This window comes from Macaca nemestrina, chromosome 15 (genome assembly GCF_043159975.1).
Source record: "Macaca nemestrina isolate mMacNem1 chromosome 15, mMacNem.hap1, whole genome shotgun sequence".
In the NCBI taxonomy this organism is placed as follows: Eukaryota; Metazoa; Chordata; class Mammalia; order Primates; family Cercopithecidae; genus Macaca; species Macaca nemestrina.
The window spans coordinates 26,709,603-26,733,827 of record NC_092139.1 but is presented as its reverse complement, the minus strand read 5'-3'; the positions used below and the strand labels follow the sequence as shown (position 1 = coordinate 26,733,827).

General features: G+C 42.1%; 1 protein-coding gene across 2 annotated transcripts in view; it reads left to right on the top strand.

The window, feature by feature from the left end:
• Window positions 1-23,958, top strand: part of LOC105496319 (regulation of nuclear pre-mRNA domain containing 1B) — a 57,883-nt gene extending 33,925 nt beyond the window's left edge. The window contains exon 7 of one of the 2 annotated variants that reach the window (XM_011766652.2): window positions 21,332-23,958. In XM_011766652.2, coding sequence (XP_011764954.1) covers window positions 21,332-21,481 — 150 coding nt within the window. In that variant the 3' untranslated portion in view covers window positions 21,482-23,958. The other variant, XM_071079341.1, reaches the window with a different exon arrangement.
• The last annotated feature ends 267 nt before the right edge of the window (window positions 23,959-24,225 follow it).

Below are 24,225 nucleotides of genomic sequence, written 5' to 3'. Positions count from 1 at the left end.
AATGTGGAAGGTGCGAAAGGGCTGTCAACATCCTACGGCTTAGATTTAGACATCGGCACTGACCAGAGATCCTAAAGGGAGTTTCACAGGCAGTACCAGACGGTCATTTATCTGAAATGCTCATCTTTCACTGAGGAAGCATTTTCAGCACTGTGCCCCGGGACTAATAAGAGAGTGTAATTAATGATTCTGGTTGTAAGTCACCATGCCATCTGTTGAACTGCCCCTTGGCGACACATTAAGGGCTTTCTCTGATCTGTCAGACATTGATTATCATGAGCAGCTGTTGTTGGGTGGAACGTGGCAAGCAACCATAGAGGGCAGAGTCTTTGAGGAGATCGGGTTGGTAGAGCTGGTTAACTCTTTGTTCTGTTTTCCCTCCCCACAGAGGAAAGTTGCACTTTCCTCTGTGTATTGTTGGGGAATCATTCTGGTTTTTATAGAACTAGTGGTTTGCTGGACACCATGAGAGGGCATTAAGGTGGAGAAACAGATTAGAGCTTTGGATGCGTCCTGTAACTTTCTAGTCTACATTGCTCTGCCTGGTTCATTCAGTGGAATGGTGTTGGCATTCCGTTGCTGAAGAAGCGGAACAGGAAGGCCCCACCACTGGAACCAAAGTACAGAGTCTGAACTGAAGGTTCTTATCTCAAACCATGTCTCCCAGGCATATGAGCAGAACCATTTATTGTAAAAATAGAGCCGATTTGCTGCATTAAAGAAAGCAAATGACTAGATACAATATAAGGTTTTTTTCTGAGATGGAGTCTCACTCTGTCACTCAGGTTGGAGTGCAGTGACGTGATCTCAGCTCACTGCAACCTCCACCTCCCAGTCTCAACCAATCCCCCGTCTCAGCCTCCTGGGTAGCTGGGATTGTAGGCATGTACTACTACACCCGGCTAATTTTTTTTATTTTTTTTTATTTTTAGCAGAGACGGGGATTCACCATATTGGCCAGGCTGGTCTCGAACTCCTGACCTCAAGTGATCAGCCCGCCTCACAATGTAAGATTTGAGAGATGGTTTTAGTTCTTTTCTTTATCCACGTTTGCTAAAAATGTAGGCAGTCTGCTCTCCTGAACCTAAGATTTTTCTCACATTCTGTAATAGACTGGTCCTGTCCCATCACATCCCTGTGGTGGTGGCCCAACTTGATAAATGTATGCCACTTGAAAGATGCATGAATACTGTGAATTCCTTCAAATTGTCCAAAAGTCTGTCTGTGTGATGGGGCAGTACATAAAGTATACCCACTTTTTTAGCATTCATTTTTGTAACACAGCCAGTCCATTTTAAAACTGCCAAATCAGAATGCTAATTAAATATTTTATTTTTTAATCTTTTCATTGCCTTCAGTGTATACATACATGAAATTCTCAGAACTCTTTGGAGAAGTGGTTATTTGCTTGGGAGTCTGTTTTCTTCCCAAAGCTCTAATATACTTAGGTTTCTTTGTGCTTTCCTTTTTAATTTTGTATCTTTATGTAATAAGCATCTTTTTCTCTTTCACTTGGGAATTTTACGTCAGTGGTTCCTACATGTCAGGATTGGGCGTATGATGATTCAGAGCCTAGGATGTAAAAGAGGGAATTACGACTCAAAGTAGGAGATTGTGTTTCTTCCCTCCAGGAAATCATATTCTGGCATAAACAGCACAGGTGAACATAAAGCCAAACCACTTGATTGTACATAATGTAGATTAAGGAGGCAGTTGGTGGTTCTGTTTGTGGTTTAAGGTAGGTCCAAACTTGCCGTCAAGCAATAAAACCTTTTTGTAAAAGGAACTAACAGTTGAAGAAGAGAAACGTGTTTATAAATGGGGAGCAGTTAGACTGGACCAGACGGTATCTGAAGAAGGACAAAGGCAGATGTGGGAAGGAAGTGCTGGAGACCACCAGGGGGAGATTAAGGTCTGTGCTCTTTAGGAAGCTATGTATTCATTCAGGGAGTCAGCAAAGTCTGTGCCAACCAGATGTTGGCAACAAAGATGGGCACGATGCACTTCTCCCCTCAAGGGGCTTATGCTCGAGTCAGGGGGAAACAGCAGCAAACAAGGGGTTAAGGTAGAATTCAAGAAAGATTATCAGTAAGGAAAATATTCTCACTTGTGTCTACACTGAAATAGACCAAGAAAAAAATGAAGATGCTAATAATAATTTGATCAGATGCTTATTAAAAATGTGAGACTTATCAAATCATGGACAGTTTGTGAAACTATAATGCCTTCAGCAGGTCTCCCGAAGTTTGCTAGACTATGTGCTCTTTGAGTGCTCTCGCAGTGCCAGGAACATATTTGTTCCTCAATAAATATTTGTTCTTTGACTGAAATCCATCACTTGATGTAACCTTTTTCTATAGAGAAAAGGGTTTTTTTTTAGTTTGCGTTAAAAGTGACTTAACAAATCGGATTTAATGATTGGTTGTAAAGAATATGTTAGTTCGGAAAGGTAACCATTTTTAGAAATTTCTGTGTGTTTTCTCCTTTGTGCTACTTTTCTTTTTTCCTTTAAGCAGAATTATGCTTTGTTTTGAGAGAATCATCTTTTTTTGTTTGTTTTTGACTTTTGCTTCTGGGTGTCATGATTGATTTGGCGTATGATGTGGGGCCTTAAAAACCAGGCAAGGGTAGAAGGAATGCTGCTGAAAATCTGTTGCTAATGTTTTTGTCATGAACATAAGAAAACCTGGAAATGGAAAAGAAGGCTTGTGGAAGGAAGCACAAATAGCAGCCCAAAGAGGAGGTTAGAGAATGTGGAGGGTATAGAAGAAAGCCCATTCAAAAAGGCAGAGGCCAAAGGTACCAGAAAAGCCTTCCAGCTTCACTTCCAGAGCAAAGAGAAGCTTTGTTTGTGGTTCACAGAGGTGACTGCATTACTCCCAGATGTCTGCTCAAAGCTCATAAGACATAGTCTGAGTGGGTTGGATAGGGTTCCTGTCTTGTCAGTGTGAATAAAGCATAATACAGACATGTTCCATTAGCATGATCAGTGCATGGGGAAGAGTGTGTGTGAGAGAAAGAAACCTATTTGTACAAGTATTAAGGAAAGAAGAAAGGTCAGGAACCTGCAGTTTTACCTTCTTAACTGTGATTTTTTTGTTTGTTTGTTTGTTTTTTGAGACAGACTCTTGCTCTGTTGCCCAGGGCTAGAGTGCAGTAGAGCAATTGCAGCACACTGCCTCCCAGGTTCAGGCGATTCTTGTGCCTCAGCCTCCCTAGTAGCTGGGACTACAGGCGCACGCCACCACACCCAGCTAGTTTTTGTATTTTTAGTAGAGATGGGGTTTTGCCATGTTGGCCAGGCTCTTCTCAAACTCCTGGTCTCAGGCGATCCACCTGCCTTGGCCTTCCAAAGTGTTGGAATTACAGGCATGCGCCTCCATGCCTGGCCTTAACTGCGATTTTTATTCAGATCGTGGTGTCTGACTGTCAGTGGTCTGGAACTGAAAGGAGATAGTCCTGTGTTGACGCACGTGCCACATGGTGCACACACAAAGATGATATGCCACACAGGGAAGAGCTCTTGAGAAATTTGTTACAAGCTGCAGATTTGTTTCAGTTAAGGTGAAATTCATATAACATAAATTAACCATACACTTCAAAGTGCACAGATTTTTGTTGGCATTTAGTACATTCACAGTATTGTATCAAGTTCCACAACATAATTGTGTCTGGCTTCTTTCACTTAGCATGATGTTTTCAAGATTCATCCCATGTTGTAGCATGTGTCAGTACTTCATCTCTTTTATGGTAGAACACTAATCTATTGTATGGATGTGACACAGTTTATAACCTGTCTATGGACATTTGAGTTGTTTCCACCTTTTGGCTCTTATGAATAGTGTTGCTATAAACAGTCATGTGGAGGTTTTTTTGTGGCCATATCTTTTCGTTTCTCTTGGGTATGTATAGATCTAGGAGTGGAATTGCTGGGTCATATGGTAATTCTATGTTTAACATTTTGAGGAACCATCAGACTGTTTTCCATAGCAGCTACACTATTTTACCTCCCCACCAGCAATGTGCATGGGTTCCAGTTTCTCCACATCCTCATCAACATTTGTTGTTGTCTGTCTTTTTATTCTGGATGACCTAAATGTGCAGGTTTATCTCATTGTGGTTTTGATTTGCATTTTGCTAATTACTAACAATACTGATCATTCTTCAGTATGCTTGTCAGCTGTTGATGTATTTTTGGAGAAATGTGTATTCAATTCCTTTGCCCATTTTCAAATTAGGTTGTTTGCTTTTTTTGAGTTGTAAGAGTTCTTTATTCTGGATAATATACCTTGATCACATATATGACTTGCATATATTTTCTCCTATAAGTTGTCTTTTCACTTTCTAGATAATATCCTTTGATGTGCAAAAGTTTTTTATTTTTATGAGTTCCAATTCATCTATTTTCGTTGTTGTTGCTCATGCTTTTACTGTCACATCTAATAATCTGTTGCCAATCCCAGGTCATGATAATTTTTTTCTGTATTTTCTTCTAGGAATTTTATAATTTTATCTCTTAAATTTAGGTTCTTAATCTGTTTGGAGTTAGTTTTTGCATGTGGTGTGATGTAGGGGGGGACCAACTTCATTCTTTTGCCTATAGATATCCATTTGTCCCAGCACCATTTGTTGAAAAGACTACTCTTTCCTCCACTTGAATGCCTGGTACCCTTGTCAAAAATCAATTGGCCATAGATGTATTGATTTATTTCTGGATTCTCAGTTCTATTCCATTAATGTGTATGTCTATCCTATGCTGATCCCACACTATCTCCATCACTGTAGTTTTGTAGTAAGTTTTAAAATCAGGAAGTACGAGTTCTCAGAGTCCTTTTTCAGTATTGTTTTGGCTATTTAGGATTGCTTGCAATTCCCTGTGAATTTAACAATCACCTTTTCCATTTCTGCAAAAAGGGTAATTGAAGTTTTACTAGGGAATGCATTGAGTCTGCAGGTCACTTTGGGCAGTATTGCCATTTTAGCAGTGTCTCAGCTCATGAACAGGGGATGTCTTCACATTTATTTAAGTCTTTAATTTCTGCTGCAGAATTTTAAAACACTCTTGGAGAGTGTCATTTACTGATGCATTGGATATTATAAAGGCCCTGTCAAGGTATCAGGACCACAAATGGGGGGCAGTGGTATCACCTTTCAATAGTGTTAACCCCCACCTCTAGAAGATAGGAGTATTTCATGTATGGACTCAACAAAGTCATCGGGGCACAGTCACAACAGCAGCTTTACAAAGTAAAGTGACACATAGAGACCTGGATATCTAGGTAAAGTGATTAGCAGGATTATTGAGCTGGATGGAACCTTAGAGATCATATAATCAGACTTCTGAATTGGTGAAGAAACAGAGAGAGAGAGAGTTAGCTGCAGACCAGGATAGAGTCCAAGGCAGACATCTGGTAACTTCATCAGATTTGTACTTTAGTTTTTGATTTCAGAATTTTGATTCTGCAACATCAACAGCAGGAAGACATCTTACACAGAATAGTAGCCAAAGTTTAATCATGTAAACAATTTCCAAGATTCTTGTTGTAGAGAAATGACATTTTATATGGGGTCATAAAATGGTTGCATGAAAGCATTCTAAGTGTGAAGGAACCTACTCTGCCACCGAGGTTCTAAGTACCTCCCTTGCTGTACCCATGCTCATGCTCTTGCTCTGATAGGAGGGGAGAAATTGGCTCATGAACTTAAAACTGCTGATGTTTCTCCTCACTTGGCACCTCCCCCTTGGCTGTAATGACTACTCAGGAGTAGAGCCTCTAACTTCAGGCAACACAGCTGGGAAGGGGGAAATGGTTCAGACTCCAACATTGCCTTATGACTCTTCATATTTCTGTTTGATTGTGGTTATAACAACTTGAGAAATTCTTTGGCTACAGTTGAGGGAGTGCTAAACCAAAACGATGCAGATTGTTGTTTTTGGCAGCACCTCCCTGCAGGGTGCAGATGGTTAGAAGCTTTTGTTTCAATATTAGGCCAGGCAGTAGGGGGAGATAGAGAGCTCCTTTTTTGTGAACTTTGGAGTAAATTCATCTTCCCTGTGATGATCAAAGCCAGTAACTCAGTGTCCTATTACGGTAAGGACAGATGGGAGCAGGTGATCTAATCGTCATTTTGGGTAAGAGTCCTTGGGTTTATATGAGCAATTCAGGGTCACAGAGGAAGCCAGTGAGGACCAGGATCTTCTGACTCCTAACTACAGTGATCATCCACTGTGTTCCCCTGGGATCTGAGAGGCCCTGCCTAGTGCTGGCCCCCTCCTCTCAGTCCTCTAAACTCACTGCCCTTCCATAGTATTCAGCTCTGTCCTCTCTAGGCTGGCAGCTCTGTCAGCACCCAGGTTGTTAGAATAGTTGTTGAAACAGGTCAGTCTGCTGCCAAGTGATTACGGGGCCTTGCACTCAGTCCCTTCCCACGAAGCGGGCCGTAGTGTGCTCACTGCTCTCCCTTGCCTTTTCATCCCCTACTTTGATATGGGAGCCTTTTTTTTTAGTTGATGTGTGGGCTTCTGTGAGCGATTTGGAGTTCCTTGGATTTCTTTTATTCATTTTAGTCTGCTGACCCTATTGCTCAGGCGCAATTTACAGCTGGAGCTTTTATCTCTTGGGTGTGTGTGTGTTTCTTTATTACAATGTGAAACCTATGATTTTTTCACCCCAGGAAAGTAATGCTGCATTATAATGTACTTCACATACTTAGTGACCTAAGAACATGATTTGCTAACATTTGAGACTTTGAGACTTTACATTGAAAAAGTGACACGGTTTTAAAGCTTTCCCAGCAAGAATTCATGCTTTTAGCCATAGTACCATTTTCATATTTGTAGCCCAACTTTTGTAGGCAGTATAACCCCTGCTTGATGGAACTGAGTTTCAGCTGGTGTATGTGGCACTAATTTTTCGTATTTATGAAATGCATATACATATGAAGTTAAAACAGCACCTGGGCCTCTTATGACTCCTGCCTGCCAGAACATTCACTCGCATTCAACTAGTACTCAGGGTTTTTTTTTTTGTTTTTTTTTTTAATAAAAATAATACATCAGAGGAAACTTAGCAAATAAGTATAAAGAATAAAATTAGTCTCATTACCCAGAGATAACTATTTTTAATTTTTGCATATTTCCTTTTCCTCTTAGTTTAAAATTAAACTGAATGATAACGTGCAGATAGTTTTCTGTCATGCTTTTTTCTTAACATGATTATTTTCCCTTGTAAATAAAAACTTTATAAACATTGTAAATGATTGCTTGAATACCTGTGGTTGGATAGTTAATGATTATTTGTATTAGCACTTGTATGTTTCTGTCTCTGTCTCTTAGCTTTAGGCTAACTTTCAGTATTTGGATTATTTTCTTCCTGTAGATTTCTAGAAGTGGTTCTATGTATATGTGCGGATGTCTGCTTGTCTTTTAAGTACACTGAAGGTCATATACATTTCACGGTCTCTGCCACCAGAATGCGTTCCTGCTGTAGGAGTTCCTGTCTTTTCCAAAACAACTTAACCAATCTAGGACTTCATTGAGCTTATTTTGTATAAACCTCTATACAAGTTAAGGATTAGTCTTTTGTTTTATGAAGGAGTAAACATGGAATAGTTTAATTAGACTAATGGAGCCCTCTTCTGGCTTTTAAATGATCTTGTTTACATTTGAGACAGCTGTGTGAAAATAGCACAGACTTCTATAACATTGACTTAAGTGAGCATAATTTTGAGAGCAAGGTTCAGATTGCAGAAATTTGAGCTGCCTATTTGACCTAGTGGACGCATGTTATTTTGAGCAAGATTCTATTTTAGTCTTTATAAGTGTTCCTACTACTGTTAAGGTGGGCTTTCTACTGCCACTTAAAATTGGGATTTTGAAGAAAGTTAAAATTGGATTGTGGCATACTTTACAATCTTGGAAGTGAATCTCTGACTTTTTCTGTCTCTAAAATGTTAGACTTGAAATAGATCAGAAAGAGTCATTTTCTGAGATCAGGCAAAGTATTCTGGTTATAATCAGGAGTCAAGTGAAACCTTTGCAGATGAAAGCCATGAGCCCCAAAGATATGGCATGCTTTATGTGAAGAGGGTGGTACTAGCCAGCTGTCATGATGGCTGTGCAAGCCTCCTTATTTGTTTTTTTCCTTATTCAGGTCCTTTATCTTTAAACATCTGTAGGAAGAGGTATGGTCAGCTCTCTTTGCTTAATTCAACCAGTAGCTACTTTGAGAATTTCAAGCACAATAACTTAGCAAATTTCAACCCAACAAAAATTAACCAGCAGCCTTTCTGAGAATTCTTGGGGTTGGAACAGTAGTTATGAATGGACACATCCCACTTTTACTCATGATATTCTTTTCCCAGTCCTTTCCTTTTGCTCACAGTATGTCTGTTCTGCGGGGCATAGACTCAGTAGGAATTGTTCCCTTTAAGATACCATTACCCCAATTATGGTATAGTGATGATGATCTGCTTTGCATATTCCAGGTTCTTTCTGGCTTTTTCTGTTGAAGCCAGTTGTACTCCCAGGCTTTTTTCTTTGATGTGGCTTTTCATTGATAAAGTAACAATTTACCTTCCTGGGACAACAGATTCCAACACCTTAACTAATCTGAAGTTGTTAACTTCTGCCTTCCCTTGTCACATGGGACCTTTAGGGCCAATTTATTTTCCTGTCCACGTGAGAAGTCTCCAGTAAACGAGCCGAAGGTCCTCAGCATGTAGCATGCTGTGTCTCTCCAGTGTTTAAAAGAAATCATCACATTCACATGAGCATACCCTCTGCACCACCCTCCCTTTATAACTGCCACCATATCCACTTCCCTTGCTGCCTCTGCTTCTCAGCCTGTTGAAGCTTGGCATGCATGTCTACATTCCACCCAAGTGGCTGTCTTCAGAATTTCCCTCTTCCCCCCCACCCCCGCCCCCAGTGGTCTAATCTCAAAACTCAAAAGGTACTTCTTAGTCTCTGCCTCTTGGCTCCCTTTCTCTTTTTGGCCCTCTCTGCAGTATTTAATACTACTGTATTACAATGTGTTTGCCTTTTCTGGTTTCTGTGTACCACCCTCTGCTGGTTCTTCTGCTTTTTCATCTTTCAATAAGCTTTTCTCCATGCCCGTATTGTAAATGTTGCCATTCCTTTAGCCTTTTCTCATTCTCGACCTTTTTTTTCTTTTTTTTGGGATGGAGTCTTGCTCTGTCGCCCAGGCTGGAGTGTAGTGGCGCAATCTCGGCTCACTGCAGCCTCCATCTCCTGAGTTCAACCAGTTCTTCTGCCTCAGCCTCCTGAGTAGCTGGGATTATGGGTGCACGCTACCACACCCGGCTAATTTTTGTATTTTTAGTAGAGACGGGGTTTCACCATGTTGACCAGGCTAGTCTTGAACTCCTGAGTGAGGAAATACTGTTTGATATGAGATACAAACGGTGAATGGGAATTAACTAGGTAAAGATAACTGATGGAAAGTAAACAAGGGGAAGTGTGTCCTGGGCAGAGAGTGGCAACAGCATATGTAAAGCCTGAGATCAAAGGCCGAGTGCAGACAAAATGCCATGGGACACAACAAGAGATGTGGCTGAGGAGGTCAGCAGGAGCCAAGTCATGGGGCCCAGGAAGGGGCCAGGCCACCAGCTGGGCCCATAGTCTTTTTTTTTGTTTTTTTGAGACAGCCTGCACTCTGTCGCCCAGGCTGAAGTGCAGTGGCACGATCAAGGCTCATTGCAGCCTTGGCCTCCTGGGCTGAAGTGATCCTCCTGCCTCAGCCTCCCCAGTAGCTGGGCATGAACCACCATGCCCAGCTAATTTTTAAATTTTTGATAGAGACGGGGTTTTGCCATGTCGCTCAGGATGGTCTCAAACTCCCGAACTCAAGCAATCTGCCTGCCTCAGCCTCCCAAAGTGCTGAGATTACAGGCATGAGCCACTGCACCTGGCCACTGGGCCCATATTCCAAGAACTAGGAATAATGAGAAGCTATTTAAATGTTTAAACAGGGGAATGACATGCTCAGAGCTGCATTTTGAACACATCACAGGGCTGCCTTGTGAAGAATGGATTCTAGGGCGTAAGAGCAGATGTAGATGATCAGTGATGAGGCTACTGCAAGAATCCAGGGGAGAGGTGATGGCAGAGTGGACTAAGGTGATGGAAGTGGAGACAAAGACGCAGAGAAGGGAGGCAGATTCACGAAAAATTGAGAGGGAGCAAAAACCACGCTGGCGTGGCGCCTGCTCAGCTATGGAAGATGGTGGTGGGAGGTCAACCTGGCAGAGGCATAGGAGAGGAATTGAAGGAGAGGCTGCAACAGGGAGGCCAAAGCAACAGATCTGAGCACTGAAAAAAATCAGGATAAACACTAGATGAGGCCTAGTGTCTGATTTTGATGGATGGCGCTGCCACTCTCCAAGCCAAGGAAAGAGAAGGAAAGGAGAGGTGACCAAGTTTAAAAATTCTGTGATTTTTTTTTTTCCAGTATTCCAGGTAGACTTTTAAGGAAAAAGAGGTGCCCTTGGTCAAAGACCCTTTCCTTTTCTCAAGGCAGCTTCTAGTAAATATGCTAAATTTTAAGGATATAGTCAACTGGTTTCTGGGAGAAAGGATCTTGCATCCCATTAATTCTTTTTCTTCAACTCTGCATGTCTTTTCCTGACATATTATAAATCAGGAAGATTAAGTATTGCTCATAAAATAATAGAATATGGGAGGGGTGAGAATTTCAAGCACAGTAACTTTGCAAACTTCAACCCAACAAAAATTTACCAGCAGCCTTTCTGAGAATTCTTGGGGTTGGGACAGTAATTATGAATGGACACATCCCACTTTTACTCATGATATTCTTTTCCCAGTCCTTCCCTTTTGCTCACAGTATGTCTGTTCCGCGGGGCATAGACTCAGTAGGAATTGTTCCCTTTAAGATACCATTACCCCAATTATGGTGTAGTGGTGATGATCTGCTTTCTCCATCAGATCTGTTGATTTAAATGGAACAGTTTAGCAAGCCTGTTCTCACCCAAGCTTCCCCCATGCCATAGGCATTGTTTCATTCCCATCTCATATATAGGAGCCCAGTGAGTTTGTCACATGTTATATCCTAGGCACGTGGAAGTGTAGGATATGAACTTGGATTTTCTTTTTTTTTTTTCTTTCCAACTTTTATTTATTTTATTTATTCACGGGGTACATGTTCAGGTTTGTTACATGGGTAAATTATGTGTCACAGGTATTTGGTGTACAGATAATTTTGTCATCCAGGTAATTGGCATTGTACCTGATAGGTAGTTTTTCAGTCCTCGCCCTCCTCCCATCCTCCACCGTCAAGTAGTCCCAGGTGTCTTATTTTTCCCTTCTTTGTGTTCATGTGTACTCAGTGTTTAGCTCCCAACTTGTAAGTGAGAACATGCAATATTTGGTTTGCTTCATCCATGTTGCTGCAGAGGACATGATCTCATTCTTTTTTATGGCTGCATAGTATTCCATGGTATATATGTACCACATTTTCTTTATCCAGTCTACTGTGGATGGGCATCTAGGTTGATTCCATGTCTTTGCTTTTGTGAATAGTGCTGTGTTGGAACGTAGGCATGCGTGTGTCTTTATGGTAGAATAATTTATATTCCCTTGGTTATGTACCGGGATTGCTGGGTTGAATGGTTGTTCTTTTTAAGTTCTTTGAGAAATCTCCAGACTGCTTTCCACAGTAGCTGAACTAATTTACATTTTAACTAGTCCTTTATAAGTGTTCCTTTTTCCTCACAACCTCCCCAGCATCTGTTATTTCTTGACTTTTTAATGGCCATTCTGATTGGTATGAGATGGTATCTCATTGTGGTTTTGATTTGCATTTATCTAATTATTAGTGATATTGAGCTTTTTTTATATGCTCGTTGGCTGCATGTAGTCTTCTTTTGAAAAGTGTCAGTTCATGTCCTTTGCCTATTTTTAATGGAGTTTTTTGTTACTTGCTCATTGACTTGTTTAAGTTCCTCATAGATTGTGGATATTAGGCCTTTGATGGTGGCATAGTTTGCAAATATTTTCTCCCATTCTGTAAGTTGTCTTTTTGCTCTGTTGATAGTTTCTTTTGCTGTGCAGAAGCTCTTTAGTTTAATTAGATTCTACATGTCAATTTTTTTTTGTTGCAATTACTTTGGGAGTCTTTGCCAGGGCCAATGTCCAGCATGGTATTTCCTAGGTTTTCTCCTAGGGTCTTTGTAGTTGGAGGTTTTACGTTAAGTCTTTAATCCACTTTGAGTTGGTTTTTATATATGGTAAAAGGAATGGGTCCAGTTTTAATCTTCTGCATATTCTGCATATGGATAGCCAGCTATCCCAGTACCATTTATTGAACAGGAAATACTTTCCCCATTGCTTGTTATCATCAGCTTTGTCAAAGATCAGATGCTTGTAGGTGTACATTTTTATTTCTTTCTTTTTTTTTTTTTTTTTTTTTTTGAGACTTTAGTCTCGCTTTGTCCACCGGGCTAGAGTGCAGTGGAGTGATCTCGGCTTGCTGCAACCTCCGCCTCACAGGTTTGAGCAGTTCTCCTGCCTCAGCCTCCTGGGTAGCTGGGATTACAGGCACACGTCACCACGCCCGGCTTATTTTGTATTTTTAGTAGAGATGGGGTTTCTCCCATGTTGATAAGGCTGGTCTCGAACTCCTGACCTCAGGTGCTCTGCCTGCCTCGGCCTCCCAAAATGCTGGGATTACAGGCATGAGCCACTGTGCCTGGCTGGTGTACAGCTTTATTTCTGAGTTCTCTACCTTGTTCCATTGGTCTTTGAATCTGTTTTTGTACCATTTCCATGCTGTTTTAGTTACTGTAACCTTACAGTATAATTTGAAGTTGGGTAATATGATGTCCTGGGCTTTGTTCTTTTTGCTTAGGATTGCTTTGGCTATTTGGGCTTTTTATTGGGTCAAGGTCAGTTTTGGAATATTGTTTTCTCTTTGTTTTGTTTTTACTTTTGTTAGTAGATGCTGTGCATGCAAGAATTTTTTTTTTTCCTAATTCTGCGAAGAATGTCATTGGTAGTTTGATAGAAATAGCATTGAATCTGTACATTGCTTTGGGTAGTATGGCCGTTTTAACAATATTGATTTTTCCTATCCATGAGCATAGAATGTTTTTCCATTTGTTTATGTTGTCTCTGACTTCTTTGAGCAATGTTTTGTAATTTCTTGTAGAGATTTTTCACCTCCCTGATTAGTTGTATTTTATTCTTTTTGTGGCTGTTGTGAATGAAATTGTGTTCTTGATTGGGCTGTCAGCTTGGACATTGTTGGTGTATAGAAATGCTACTGGTTTTTGTATATTGATTTTGTATCCTGAAGCTTTGCTGACGTTATCAGAACTAGGAGCCTTTGGGCAGATATTATGGGGTTTTCTAGCTATGGAATCATAATATAGCCTGCAATGAGAGAGAGTTTGACCTCCTCTCTTCCTATTTGGATGCTTTTTATTTCTTTCTCTTGCTTGATTGCTCTGGCTAGGACTTCCAGTACTAGTTGAACGGGAGCGGCAAGAGTGGGCATCCTTGTCTTATTCTGGTTCTCAAGGGAAATGCGTCCGGCTTTTGCCTGTTGAGTATGGTGTTTGCTATGGGTTTATCATAGATGGCTCTTATTATTTTGAGGTATGATCGTTCAATGCCTGGTTTGTTGAGGGCTGTTAACGTGAAGGGATGTTGAATTGTATCGAAAGCCTTTTTTGCAGCTATTGAAATTTGGAATGATGATACGGTTTTTGTTTTTAGTTCTGTTTATGTGATGGATCACATTTGTTGATTTGCATATGCGGAACCAACCTTGATTCAAGGAATAAAGCCTACTTGATCATGGTGGATTAGCTTTTTGATGTGCTGCTGGATTCGGTTTGCTAGTATTTCATTTATTTTTACATCTGTGTTCATCGGGGATATTGGCCTGAAGTTTTCTTTCTTCATTGTATCTTTGCCAGGTTTTGGTATCAGAATGATGCTGGCTTCATAGAATGAGTTAGGGAGGACTCCCTCCTTGATTTTTTGGGAATACTTTCAGTAGTACGATTGGTACCAGCTCTTCTTTAATGTCTGGTGGATTTTGGCTGTGAATCCATCTGGTTCAGGGCCTTTTTTGGTTGGTAGGTTTTTAAATTACTGATTCAATTCTGGAACTCGTTATAGGTCTGTCCAGGGTTTCAATTTTTTTCCTGGTTCAATCTCGGGAGATTCTGTGTTTCTAGGAACTTATCCATGACTTCTAGGTTTTCTAGTTTGTGTGCGTAGAGGTTGAACTTGTATTTTCTGACTTCTGCCACAGCCGTCTCCCTCCAGTAGAAAAGATGTGACATACTCCCAGTGATTTGGAGGTGCTAGGAAACATAACCTTCTTGTTTGTTTGCTAATGGAAAGGAACTGAGTTTTTGTTGTTGTTGTTGCTTATAGAGAGAGCTGTATTCCAATGTAGTACAGTAACCTACAGACTGTCTTACCCTGGGCAGACCTGCCAGCACTTAAAATTACAATAAACATTGCTTAAAAGAATTGTATGTGATACAACCAAATACACAAGTACAAAAAAAAATTTTTGTGTGTTTGTGTTTTTCCTTTCTACCCTTTGTTTCTCAGCTGTCCTCCAGGAATGCTTGACTCTACCAGTATTTGGCTTAAAATGAGAAACCTTTGTCTATCCCTTTGATGTTTGTCTGCACAAAAATCAATAACCTGGCTTTCCATTAAAATAGTCCTTAAAGAAGCTAGTTTGTGGAGTCTTTGTTACTTGTGTAAAGCATACATTTTTGATGGTTTACTTTTAAAAGAACTAAATGGTTTCTCTTATACTTTAGTATTTTGGTTTTGCTACTTTTATGTAATGAGGGACCCCATTCCATAAATGTAAGGATTTGTGAAGGATCTAGGTCCATTTATTAATCCGTATCTTTTTGAAGCATTTTATGAGCATCTGTTAAATTGAAAATATTTAGCTTTATGATTATATTAAGGCTCGAAAATTGTCCAATCCTAAAATGTATTTTCCTTTTTTAGTTTTTTTTTTTTTTTTTTTTAATTAGTGTAGACACTGACTTTTCATTCTCCCCTTGGTGCTGCATGTCCCTGTGCGATCGGGGTTTTGTTGTGGCAGTAGAAGCTCCCTTATCACCTTTTGTGTAGAGGAGCCTCTGAGGAGAAAGCAGCACCCTGAAAATGCTTTCTGGTGCAATTTCAGGTTTAAGAAGCTTGCTCCCATTTGGCTTTTCCTGTGGATGGCTGGACTGCTCCAAGAACATTCCTCCAGTTATAGCCATTTTGTCGTTTTTCCTTTTGGGAAATACTTTGTGTGTACCTTTATTATGGGTTTTGATGGTGGAGCTGAGAGGCCCTAAGTTTTGGGATTGGAGCCACAGTTTCTTCTCTTACTTGTATCTTCCCCAGCGTCTTACTCAGCAGCTCCCACTGTGCTGTGACACCCTAGAATGTATCATTTCGAAATGTCACAGCTGCCACTAGGTCATATGGGAAGGTGGAGCTGGCTGGGGGAGAGGTGCAGGTCAGTAGTGGTTTTTTGTTCCCGCATTGGATCTTTGAAGAAAATGTAAAAGTGGCACTCTTATTTTCAATCCAAATATTCATATATTGTATTTTCCAAAAGCATAATGAGTGAATGAAATTGTGGTTTAAGAGGCTGTGCTTTTCAAGTGTAGGTCCTGTGGCCTTAGTAGCAAGGGGTAAGCCTCCTGGCAGGATGAGGGGGCTTGGCGGGTGTGTTAAATATTGGTGGGGTGTGGGTCAGCTTCCCGTTTGGACTTGGCTCTCTCAACCTCCATACTATGAAACAGTCCTTTGACTTAAATTCAGTGTGGCAGGTCACCTTTAAAACTGGGGCCTTCGTAAACTGCTTCAAAAACCCTTTATGACTCTTAATTGGGGGTAGCCAAGCAGTGGGTAATTTTGATATACCATATGTCCTGTAGCACAACAGGGCAAGATGATGGAGATTTCCAGGAGTCTTCTACTGGAAATCTTGTCTTACCAAGTCAAGCCCCTGCCCATGGCGTTATTTCTTACATATTTTTTTTCTTATGTAAGTACTTCTTAGCAAGAAAGAAAATAGGTTTAATAATGTTTACATTTTGATCATTGTTTCTTACATGTGTTGCCAGAGGAAAAGCTTATAGTTTTGTTTTGAAAATGAAATTCCTGTGGAAAGGGCATTACAATGCCAGCCCCTGTCATTTCTAGCCCTCTTATCCCCGAGCTCATCTGCAGTGTGTCAGGTCTGGCTTCTCTAACCAAAAAAGGCAAAGAATGTGTAAGCCCTGCTCCCTTCAGCAGATTGTCTGGGTGCTCCGTGATGGGTGGAGTTCATGGTGTCAGCTGGATCCACAGGAAGCAGGGAAATGTTATAGACACGTTTTCTCCTGCAAGTTTAGAGAGTCTGTGCAGCAAGATTCCAAAGCTTTGCCAGGAGCGTAAATCCTAGGCTTTATCTCAGAACTACACATTGGGCCTTACCCTCTACATTGTAAACATTTCTCGACAGTCAAATAAACCCAGGCAGTTTCTCGAAGGTGCCTGCCACCTTCTCCACCTCCCCTTCTTGAGGATCCAGACACAGGTTTGCTGCAGCAAGTCAGATATGATTCTTCCCTATTGAGGGCCCCCTCAACACCCCACGGCTCTTCTGGGCTGGAGCAAGGTTGCCACAGTAGATACTTGCCGCTGAATGGAAGTCCCACCTCAGTCCCCCACCTCTCAGTATAAATAATGCATGCACTGGAGAGGAATAGCAACCAGACTGCCTGGGCTTGCCTTGTCTTCTCTTGCATAAGATTGGTCGTGGAGGAAAGGCACCCTCTGAAGATGAGAGTACTGGAGAGAGCCTTGTGCACTGTGGTTGAGAAGAGTGCGCTGGTCGGGAGAGGAGACTGATGGGCAAGAACGCTACAGTAGGGTCATCCTGCAGCTGTAAATGGCACAGGACTGGAGCTCTTGAATTCCAGTTCTAGGCAAGGAGCGTGGGTGTTGGATGAAAGGCTTAGTCCTGTGTTACATACAAGAGTAAAGTGTCTGAAACAAGAAGCATGTGACCACCTGGGCACATCATTTTTCTCCCTGAGTGGTACTTGGTGTACTAAAGAGATCATGGGATACAGCACACTTAGACGAGGTAGAAGAATCTGAGTGGGTTTCGTCACGTTGGAGTTAGTTTTTGTGGGATGTGGAAAAGAGGCCTGGATTTCTTCTGAGAGCAGGAGTAGCTGAGGAGCCCTCTGGCAGCAGAGCTCGTGAACTGCACTTGTGTGAGAAGGCAAGCTGGTAAATTGAGACACGAGATTCTTGGATTTTCCTGAGACCTTTCTCCTTCATCTCTCGAGACCCAAAGAGAATAACCTGAAAAGGCAGCTAGTGAGGATCTGCAAGACCCAACTGAGAGAGCTTAAGAACCGGAGAATTCAGAGGCAGGTGAAGGCTGGAGTTGTGTTTGGGGGAGTTTTGTTTGGAATCACTCCTTTGGCTCACTGCAGTCTCCGCCTCCTGGACTCAAGCAATCTTCCCACCTCAGCCTCCGGAGTAGCTGGAACTTATAAGCGTGTGCCACCACGCTTGGCTAATTTAGCATTTTTTGTAGAGATGGGATTTTGCCATGTTACCCAGACAGGTCTTGGACTCCTGGGCACAAGTGATCCACCTGCCTCAGCCTCCCAAAGTACTGGGATTACAGGCGTGAACCACCTTGTCTAGCCCGGAGTCACTGTTAATTTCTTTTGTTGGTCCATGGCAAGGTTTGCAGATGACTTTGTTTGGAAAGCCTGAATCTGTTTGTAAAAGCAGGGGTGGGGAGTGGGAAATCACAGTGTTACTACTTGAGTCTATTTAGTGCACTATAAAAATTACTATAGCCTTAGTGTAACCTAATGAGAGCTTGCCATGAATTCCAGCCTGCTTGCCTCTCTTCAGGAAATTAATCTGGCTCATTTGACTGTCCCAGTTAAACAGGTACATGTTTTAACAGTTTAAAAGGCAATTGCTACCTGTATTTGGTTATTCCGAGTATATACCCAGTTGTCCTTGCCGATACATTTAAACCTCTTAGCCTACAGATCTGTTCTTTGTACAGCCTCAGTGTTTTGTGTTTTTTATTTTTTTGTGGAGACAGGGTCTCACTGTAGTTCCCAGGCTGGTCTCGAACTCCTGGCCTCAGGCAGTCCTTCTGCCTCAGCCTCTAAAAGCACTGGGATTAAAAGCATGAGCCACCGTGCCCAGGCCAGCCTTGATGTTTATTAATCCTTTTCAGTGACAGTCTCACTGTCACTCTTGCTTTTCTCTAGTGATTCCTTCCTCCTATGCCTGCTCTTACAATAGGCGTCCCTACGAGAAGAGTCACCCAGTGGCATGTAGAGCTCTGGGCAGGATCCGTCCACTTCCAGAGTGGCCTGAAGACTGGAACACATTTCTTTTTAGTTAAATGAGTTTCTTTGGTAATGTCCGGAATATAATATCAGCCTAAGCATGATATATAGGAATCCCCTGTACCCCACCCTATACCCCCTTCCAAACAGAAAAGCGTTTTTTGGGTTTTTTTTTTTTTTTTTTTTTTTTGACATGGAGTCTCGCTGTTGCCCAGGCTGGAGTGCAATGGCGCAATCTCAGCTCACTGCAACCTCTGCCTCTCAGGTTCAAGCAATTTCTCCTGCCTCAGCCTCCTGAGTAGCTGGGATTAACAGGCACCCGCCACCCCACCCAGCTAACTTTTGTAGTTTTTAGTAGAGACGAAGTTTCGCCATATTGGCCAGGCTGATCTTGAACTCCTGACCTCAGGGGATCTTGCCCGCCTCGGCCTCCCAAAGTGTTGGGATTACAGGCGTGAGCCACCGCATCTGGCCACAACTGGGATTTTTAAGAAATTCCCTAGGAGAAAGTTAGTTGAACTTAAAGTGGTGTCTAATTAGATCAAAGTGCCTTCCATTTTAGCTTCAGTGAACTTGCCAGGTTGGTCTGATGATAACTCAAGAGTAAGGAGTCTTGGATTCTGATCCCAGCTCAGCTTCCAGAGACTCGGTGGTTTTCAAACTGTTCTTGAGGGACTCCTTCAACTGAAGGGCTCCCTAGTTGCCAAGAGTGGTTGGCTCTGAGTCGAGGTGGCTTTGATTTGTCAGCTTTGGTCAGAGAATTCAGGTGGGGGCAGGAAGTCCCTGTTGCGTAGTTGTTTTGCCATTTTACCCTTTTTGTACCTTCAGTTCAGGAGAAGTTTATTAGATGAATCCATGTCCAGAAATAGAGAATTAGTCACCTTCATCCTATATATTAATTTCCCTTGAAGTATAAACAGCCAAAGAAGAAAAGTACTTGTGGGAGAAAGGGGGTTCAGATCCTCAAATCTGAAAATAGTTTTCAACTTCAAGAGTGTGAAAGGTGACTATTAACCGAAGTCTTAGTCTCAGGAGTTACTTCATGTGGCATGCTTATGCCTGATGTTATGTTTTAGATATGGCTCCTTCATTCGGCACATGTGCTGGATGCCTACTGTTTGCTGGACACTGCAGAGCCTGGTGGATGCTGGGGGAAGCAGATGGGTCTCGTCCTGGCCTCCAGGAGCTTATTAGTTAAATGTGGGAGTCATTGCTAATCATTTACATAAGTCATTGTTTAATTTTAGTTGTAGTAAGTTTACAAAGGAAAGAAATGGGCTGCTAGGAGAGCTCACTCTCTACCGTTTTCTGTTCCTTTGTGGACTGCGTGAGGAGCTGTCATTGTGGATGGGAGACCGATTGCCTGCAGTAATGGGGAGAGGATATTCCTGGTTCCCTCCTCTCACTCCTTGCTTGGACTTTGGTCTTTACAACTTGAACTAAGTATTCTTCATTTGACCTTTTTCCTGCCTCATTATTCTTCCCATTCTTTAGCTTCTGCTTTCTGCCTCTTCAGGTGTGCATCAGGGATCTGGTATCAAGGAATTTAGAAGCTGAAAAGAAGTGTTATGGTCCAGTTCCCTCACTTTCAGATATGGAAAAAGGGAACACATCCACGGTCACACAGCAGGTTAGAGGTAGAACCAGGACTAAATCTAGGTCTCTGCCTCTCAGCCCAGTGCTTCTTGTTACATTCCTGCAGGAAGGGCTTTCTAAGTCAGCAAGGGCCCAGCCTCAGGGACCTATTTACCCTTGCAGAGACACCAAGAGGACAAAAAATAAGCCCAAGGGGGCCAACAGCCCCAGACCTCACATGGCCTAGGGTTGTTTTCTGTATATCTTGGCAGATGTATCAAGAGTACCTTTTTCTGGGAGCTGAGGAAAGAAAAAAAAAAAATGCCCCATTCCTATCATTAGGGGATTCGTATTCTAGAGGAACATAGAAGTCTCTCATGTGTGGAGAGAGCATAGAGCAGCTTGCTAGGGGCTCAGGTACACTCCCTGTGTGAGGGGGAGCTCTGGAGCAGGAGGAGATGGGGAGTCGTTTCCTGGATGCAGAGCAAGGATTTTCCTAGAGAGGTGGAGTCCGGATAGTCCGAGGGCAGAGGAGCGGAGGCCAGGCTTTCCTAGGGCTAGGAGAAGAGAGAGACCCCTCCAGGCTCGCAGGGAGTCCTGAAAAAATGGTCCACACAAAGAGGGTTAGGAGGTTGTGAGAAACACCTTGGCAGGGGCTGATTTTGCAAGACCTTGAGCTCTGCTCTGAAGGACCAGATCATGGAGCTAGTGGGTGCCGTGCCTCACTTTCTCAAGGGAGTGGTTTCATGAAAGCTGGGCTTTCGGGAGAGAAGTCTGATGGCATTTTAGGAGCCCTAGGGGTCAGGAGGCCTCACCAGGGATTTACTGTAGTGACTCAGTCATGGAATGAGGAGGCCCTGGTCACAGGGAGTAGCAGTGGGGTATTTTGAGCTTCTATAGTGTTTGTTTGCAAAACATGATAAATTTAGGTTAATATCCAACCTTTGACATAGAAAGTATAACTTCACTGTGTTTTTTCTAGCCGTGTTTAGGTGGAGTCCGCAAAGAAATTGTGAAGCTCAGGTGTCTGTATTTTATTGTATAAGGCATTTTGAAACTTTTGAGAACGGACAAAAAGAGAATGCAAATACTAAGTGTCACTTCTTTTTACTTCCAAATCTCAACCCTAAGTTGAATACCATTTAATTCACTGTTGTCAATATTGTACTCTACGTTCCTTTTTTGATAGAAAGTTTTGCCTTTTGAGCATTTGAAGCCCTAGCTTTGTGATATAGCTGAACAGGGTGAGCAGGCTGGTTGGGACAAGGAAGAACATGAGGATGGGAGTAACTGCCCCAGCTCCAGCAGCACCCAGGCCCTCAGCACTCACAGACTTAACGGTATTGTATTCTCTTTGTCTCCTTAGGAATACAAACAGAAGCTTGCGCGAGTAACCCAGGTCCGCAAGGAACTGAAATCCCATATTCAGAGCTTGCCAGACCTCTCACTGCTGCCCAACGTCACAGGGGGCTTAGCCCCCCTGCCCTCTGCTGGGGACCTGTTTTCAACTGACTAGGATGGGTGTCATGTCCCAGATTTCTGTTTGTACCAGCAGAAAGAAGAGGTCAAGTCATGGTTGGAAATAACCTTCTAGCCCCTGGTTCTATCCCTTCTTCCGCCCAGCCCCCCAGCCTCAAGAAAGAACCTCAGGCTCTGATTCTCCTCTTCAGCCTCTCATCTTGAGCACAGTTCAGAACAGTGGCGACTGGAATCTGGTTTATATTCATATTTGCAAAGACTACAGACTTTTTCTCCCACTTCATATTTTCATGCGCCCCTGTTGGTTTTCCATTCTTAACTCTCTCCTTATACCTAAGAAGTTATGAAGATCATGTGTACTTCTGGAAGCTTTCAAAAGAATCTTGTCCCTCATGACAGCATTTTGTCATGAAAGCAGCTTCTCCTTTCTGAGCTGGGCTTGTTCAGGTTCGGTGTGGGCTTCCACTAAGGCACTTGTCCTGGAGATGTTGGCTCTCCCAGCTACATCTGCCCCAAAAGGTTGGAGGCACAGCTGTCGTAGCATTGCCATAAAGAGTTTGCCAAATCTCTGATCCTCCCTTTCCATTACTTCTGCTAGTGATGCACAAAGATTAGGTGCATTTATTTTGTAAACAGATTGGAGAATCTAGCAATAAGATTCAAAGCTAATCTGGAGCATAAAGGCACAGTTCAGAGACAGAGTAACAGGGAACACAAGCATGAATTAAAAGTAATTTATTTGCTTCAGTTCCTAGATACAACCTTCCCACACCGCACTGCTCCACTGTCGGAGCACGTTCTGAAAAACAGGATGCCTTGATCCCTGGTGGGTGCGAAGGCAGTTGTTAGGGGTGGCAGACATTGGTGGGCTCCAAAAGATGAAGGCCCCACACACAGGTGTGCTGCATTTGGGCTCTGTGCGGGTGTTACTTGGACCCTTTCTTCTGGGAGTAGGGTACACACTAACGTTTAATCCACTGTCTGGGTGCATGTCCACAGTATGGTGACTAAACTCGAGTATCACTGCAAATAGGACGCTGAGCAGGTCCGTCTGTCAGGTCACACCACTGCACAGGTCCTTGTCCCCACACGATGGGGAGTACTTGCATCAGATGTTATTGAATAGCTCGGGCAGGGGAAGCGGGGAGTTGGGGATATTAATTGGGGGTTTTAATTCTATTATCATGTCAGCTGACATTATGACTATATAATGTAGTTAGAGACGATTTTTATCTTGCTTATAGTAAAGGTTCAGCCTGCCAATTGTAAATCATTCTAATTTGGCAGGCTTATTTTTGACATTGGAAAGGGCAGAAAGCGATTTGCCCCAGTAGTGTAATAGGAGTTATAGACCAGAGGCTGAAACCCAAACTATATAAAAAGGAATTCCGTGGAGGGGACTTTGTAATCTCCATTAATTTGTGTTGCTATCTCCAGGATCACCAAAATTTACATGTAATTTTACATGTTAAACACATTGAAACATAATCTATGTTTATGAAGCGTAACGGGCTTCCCTTCCAGAAGCTCTCATGCTTGTCATGAAGTGAGAACAATGAAAAGTCGTAGCAGATATTCAGTTTAACTCTGTGTAGAACCTAGTAGTGTTTGAGCTGTTATTCCAATTTGAATTCAGACTGTGTGTTGTTTGCTTATTGACACTGCCGTTGTTCTGTCACTGTTAAATTAATGAGTCTATAAGGTTTTTCTTCCAGAGGCCATAGGTGACATCACTAAAATTGCAAGATCAATTGTAATCTTTGCTGCTGCTGCACTCCCCAACCTCTCCCCCGCTCCCTGTGGTGTGCTGCTTTCTAGATGAGCATGTTTCGGAGCAGGCCCATCTTGGACACTCTGCTTTCACCAAGGAAGTGAGATCTGACCAGCCACAATCCAGCCGAAAGAGGATCATAGATATTTGCTCTGATCAGCTAGATGAAAATGTAACAGAATGGATTTAGCCCACTGCTCTGTTTTATCCAACTGAGTCTCTGACCAGCAATTAGTGCATAATTATTACAGCAAAAGTAAGAAATGAAACTAGCAATTATGTAAATGAATGTGTTGGCCTCTTAATACCTGTTACTAGTGAACTTCCTGTGAGGAAGTTAGTTTTTTGTTGTGATGAAATGCTTTGGTTTTTTAAATCTTAATTCTGCTGTCCACATCCTCCCAAAGTGTGCTTACTTCATTTGTTTAATTTAAATGAACCTTCCTCCTTGTATGTATGAGGTGACTTGGTGGGTGGGGTGGGTGGTTTTTGTTTTTGTGTTTTTTCTTTCTTAGGGCATCTGTAGGCCTCAAAGGACCTTTCCTTTAGGTCATATTCCTCAGAAAGTCTTCAATCTTCCCTTGTTTTTGTTTGTTTGTTTTTCTTAAAGAATATTTTCAAAGCTTAAATTTGTATATTAATTTAGGACTATTTAGAAGTATAGGCTGTCATTGGCGGCAGCAGTATATTCTGAAATGTCTCATAGATATATATTTTTGAATAAAGATGGTGTTGTTGAACAACATTGTGTGATTTTTTTTTTAACCTACCCTGTTACTGAAAACTGCCTTTCTTTGTAAGCAGTGGTTGATTAGTAATCACCAATAGAGAATGTGCTGTCTGCACAGAATATTGTCCCTTGGGAGTTTTTGTGTCTGTTAGTGGCACATAAATACTCAGCACTTACATAGTATTTTCTGGTTCTTTCCAGGGGCTTAATTAGCTTTAATTAGGCAATCCACACAGTACCCATGAGAGGTGCCGCCATAGTTTTACCCCCGTTGTACAGA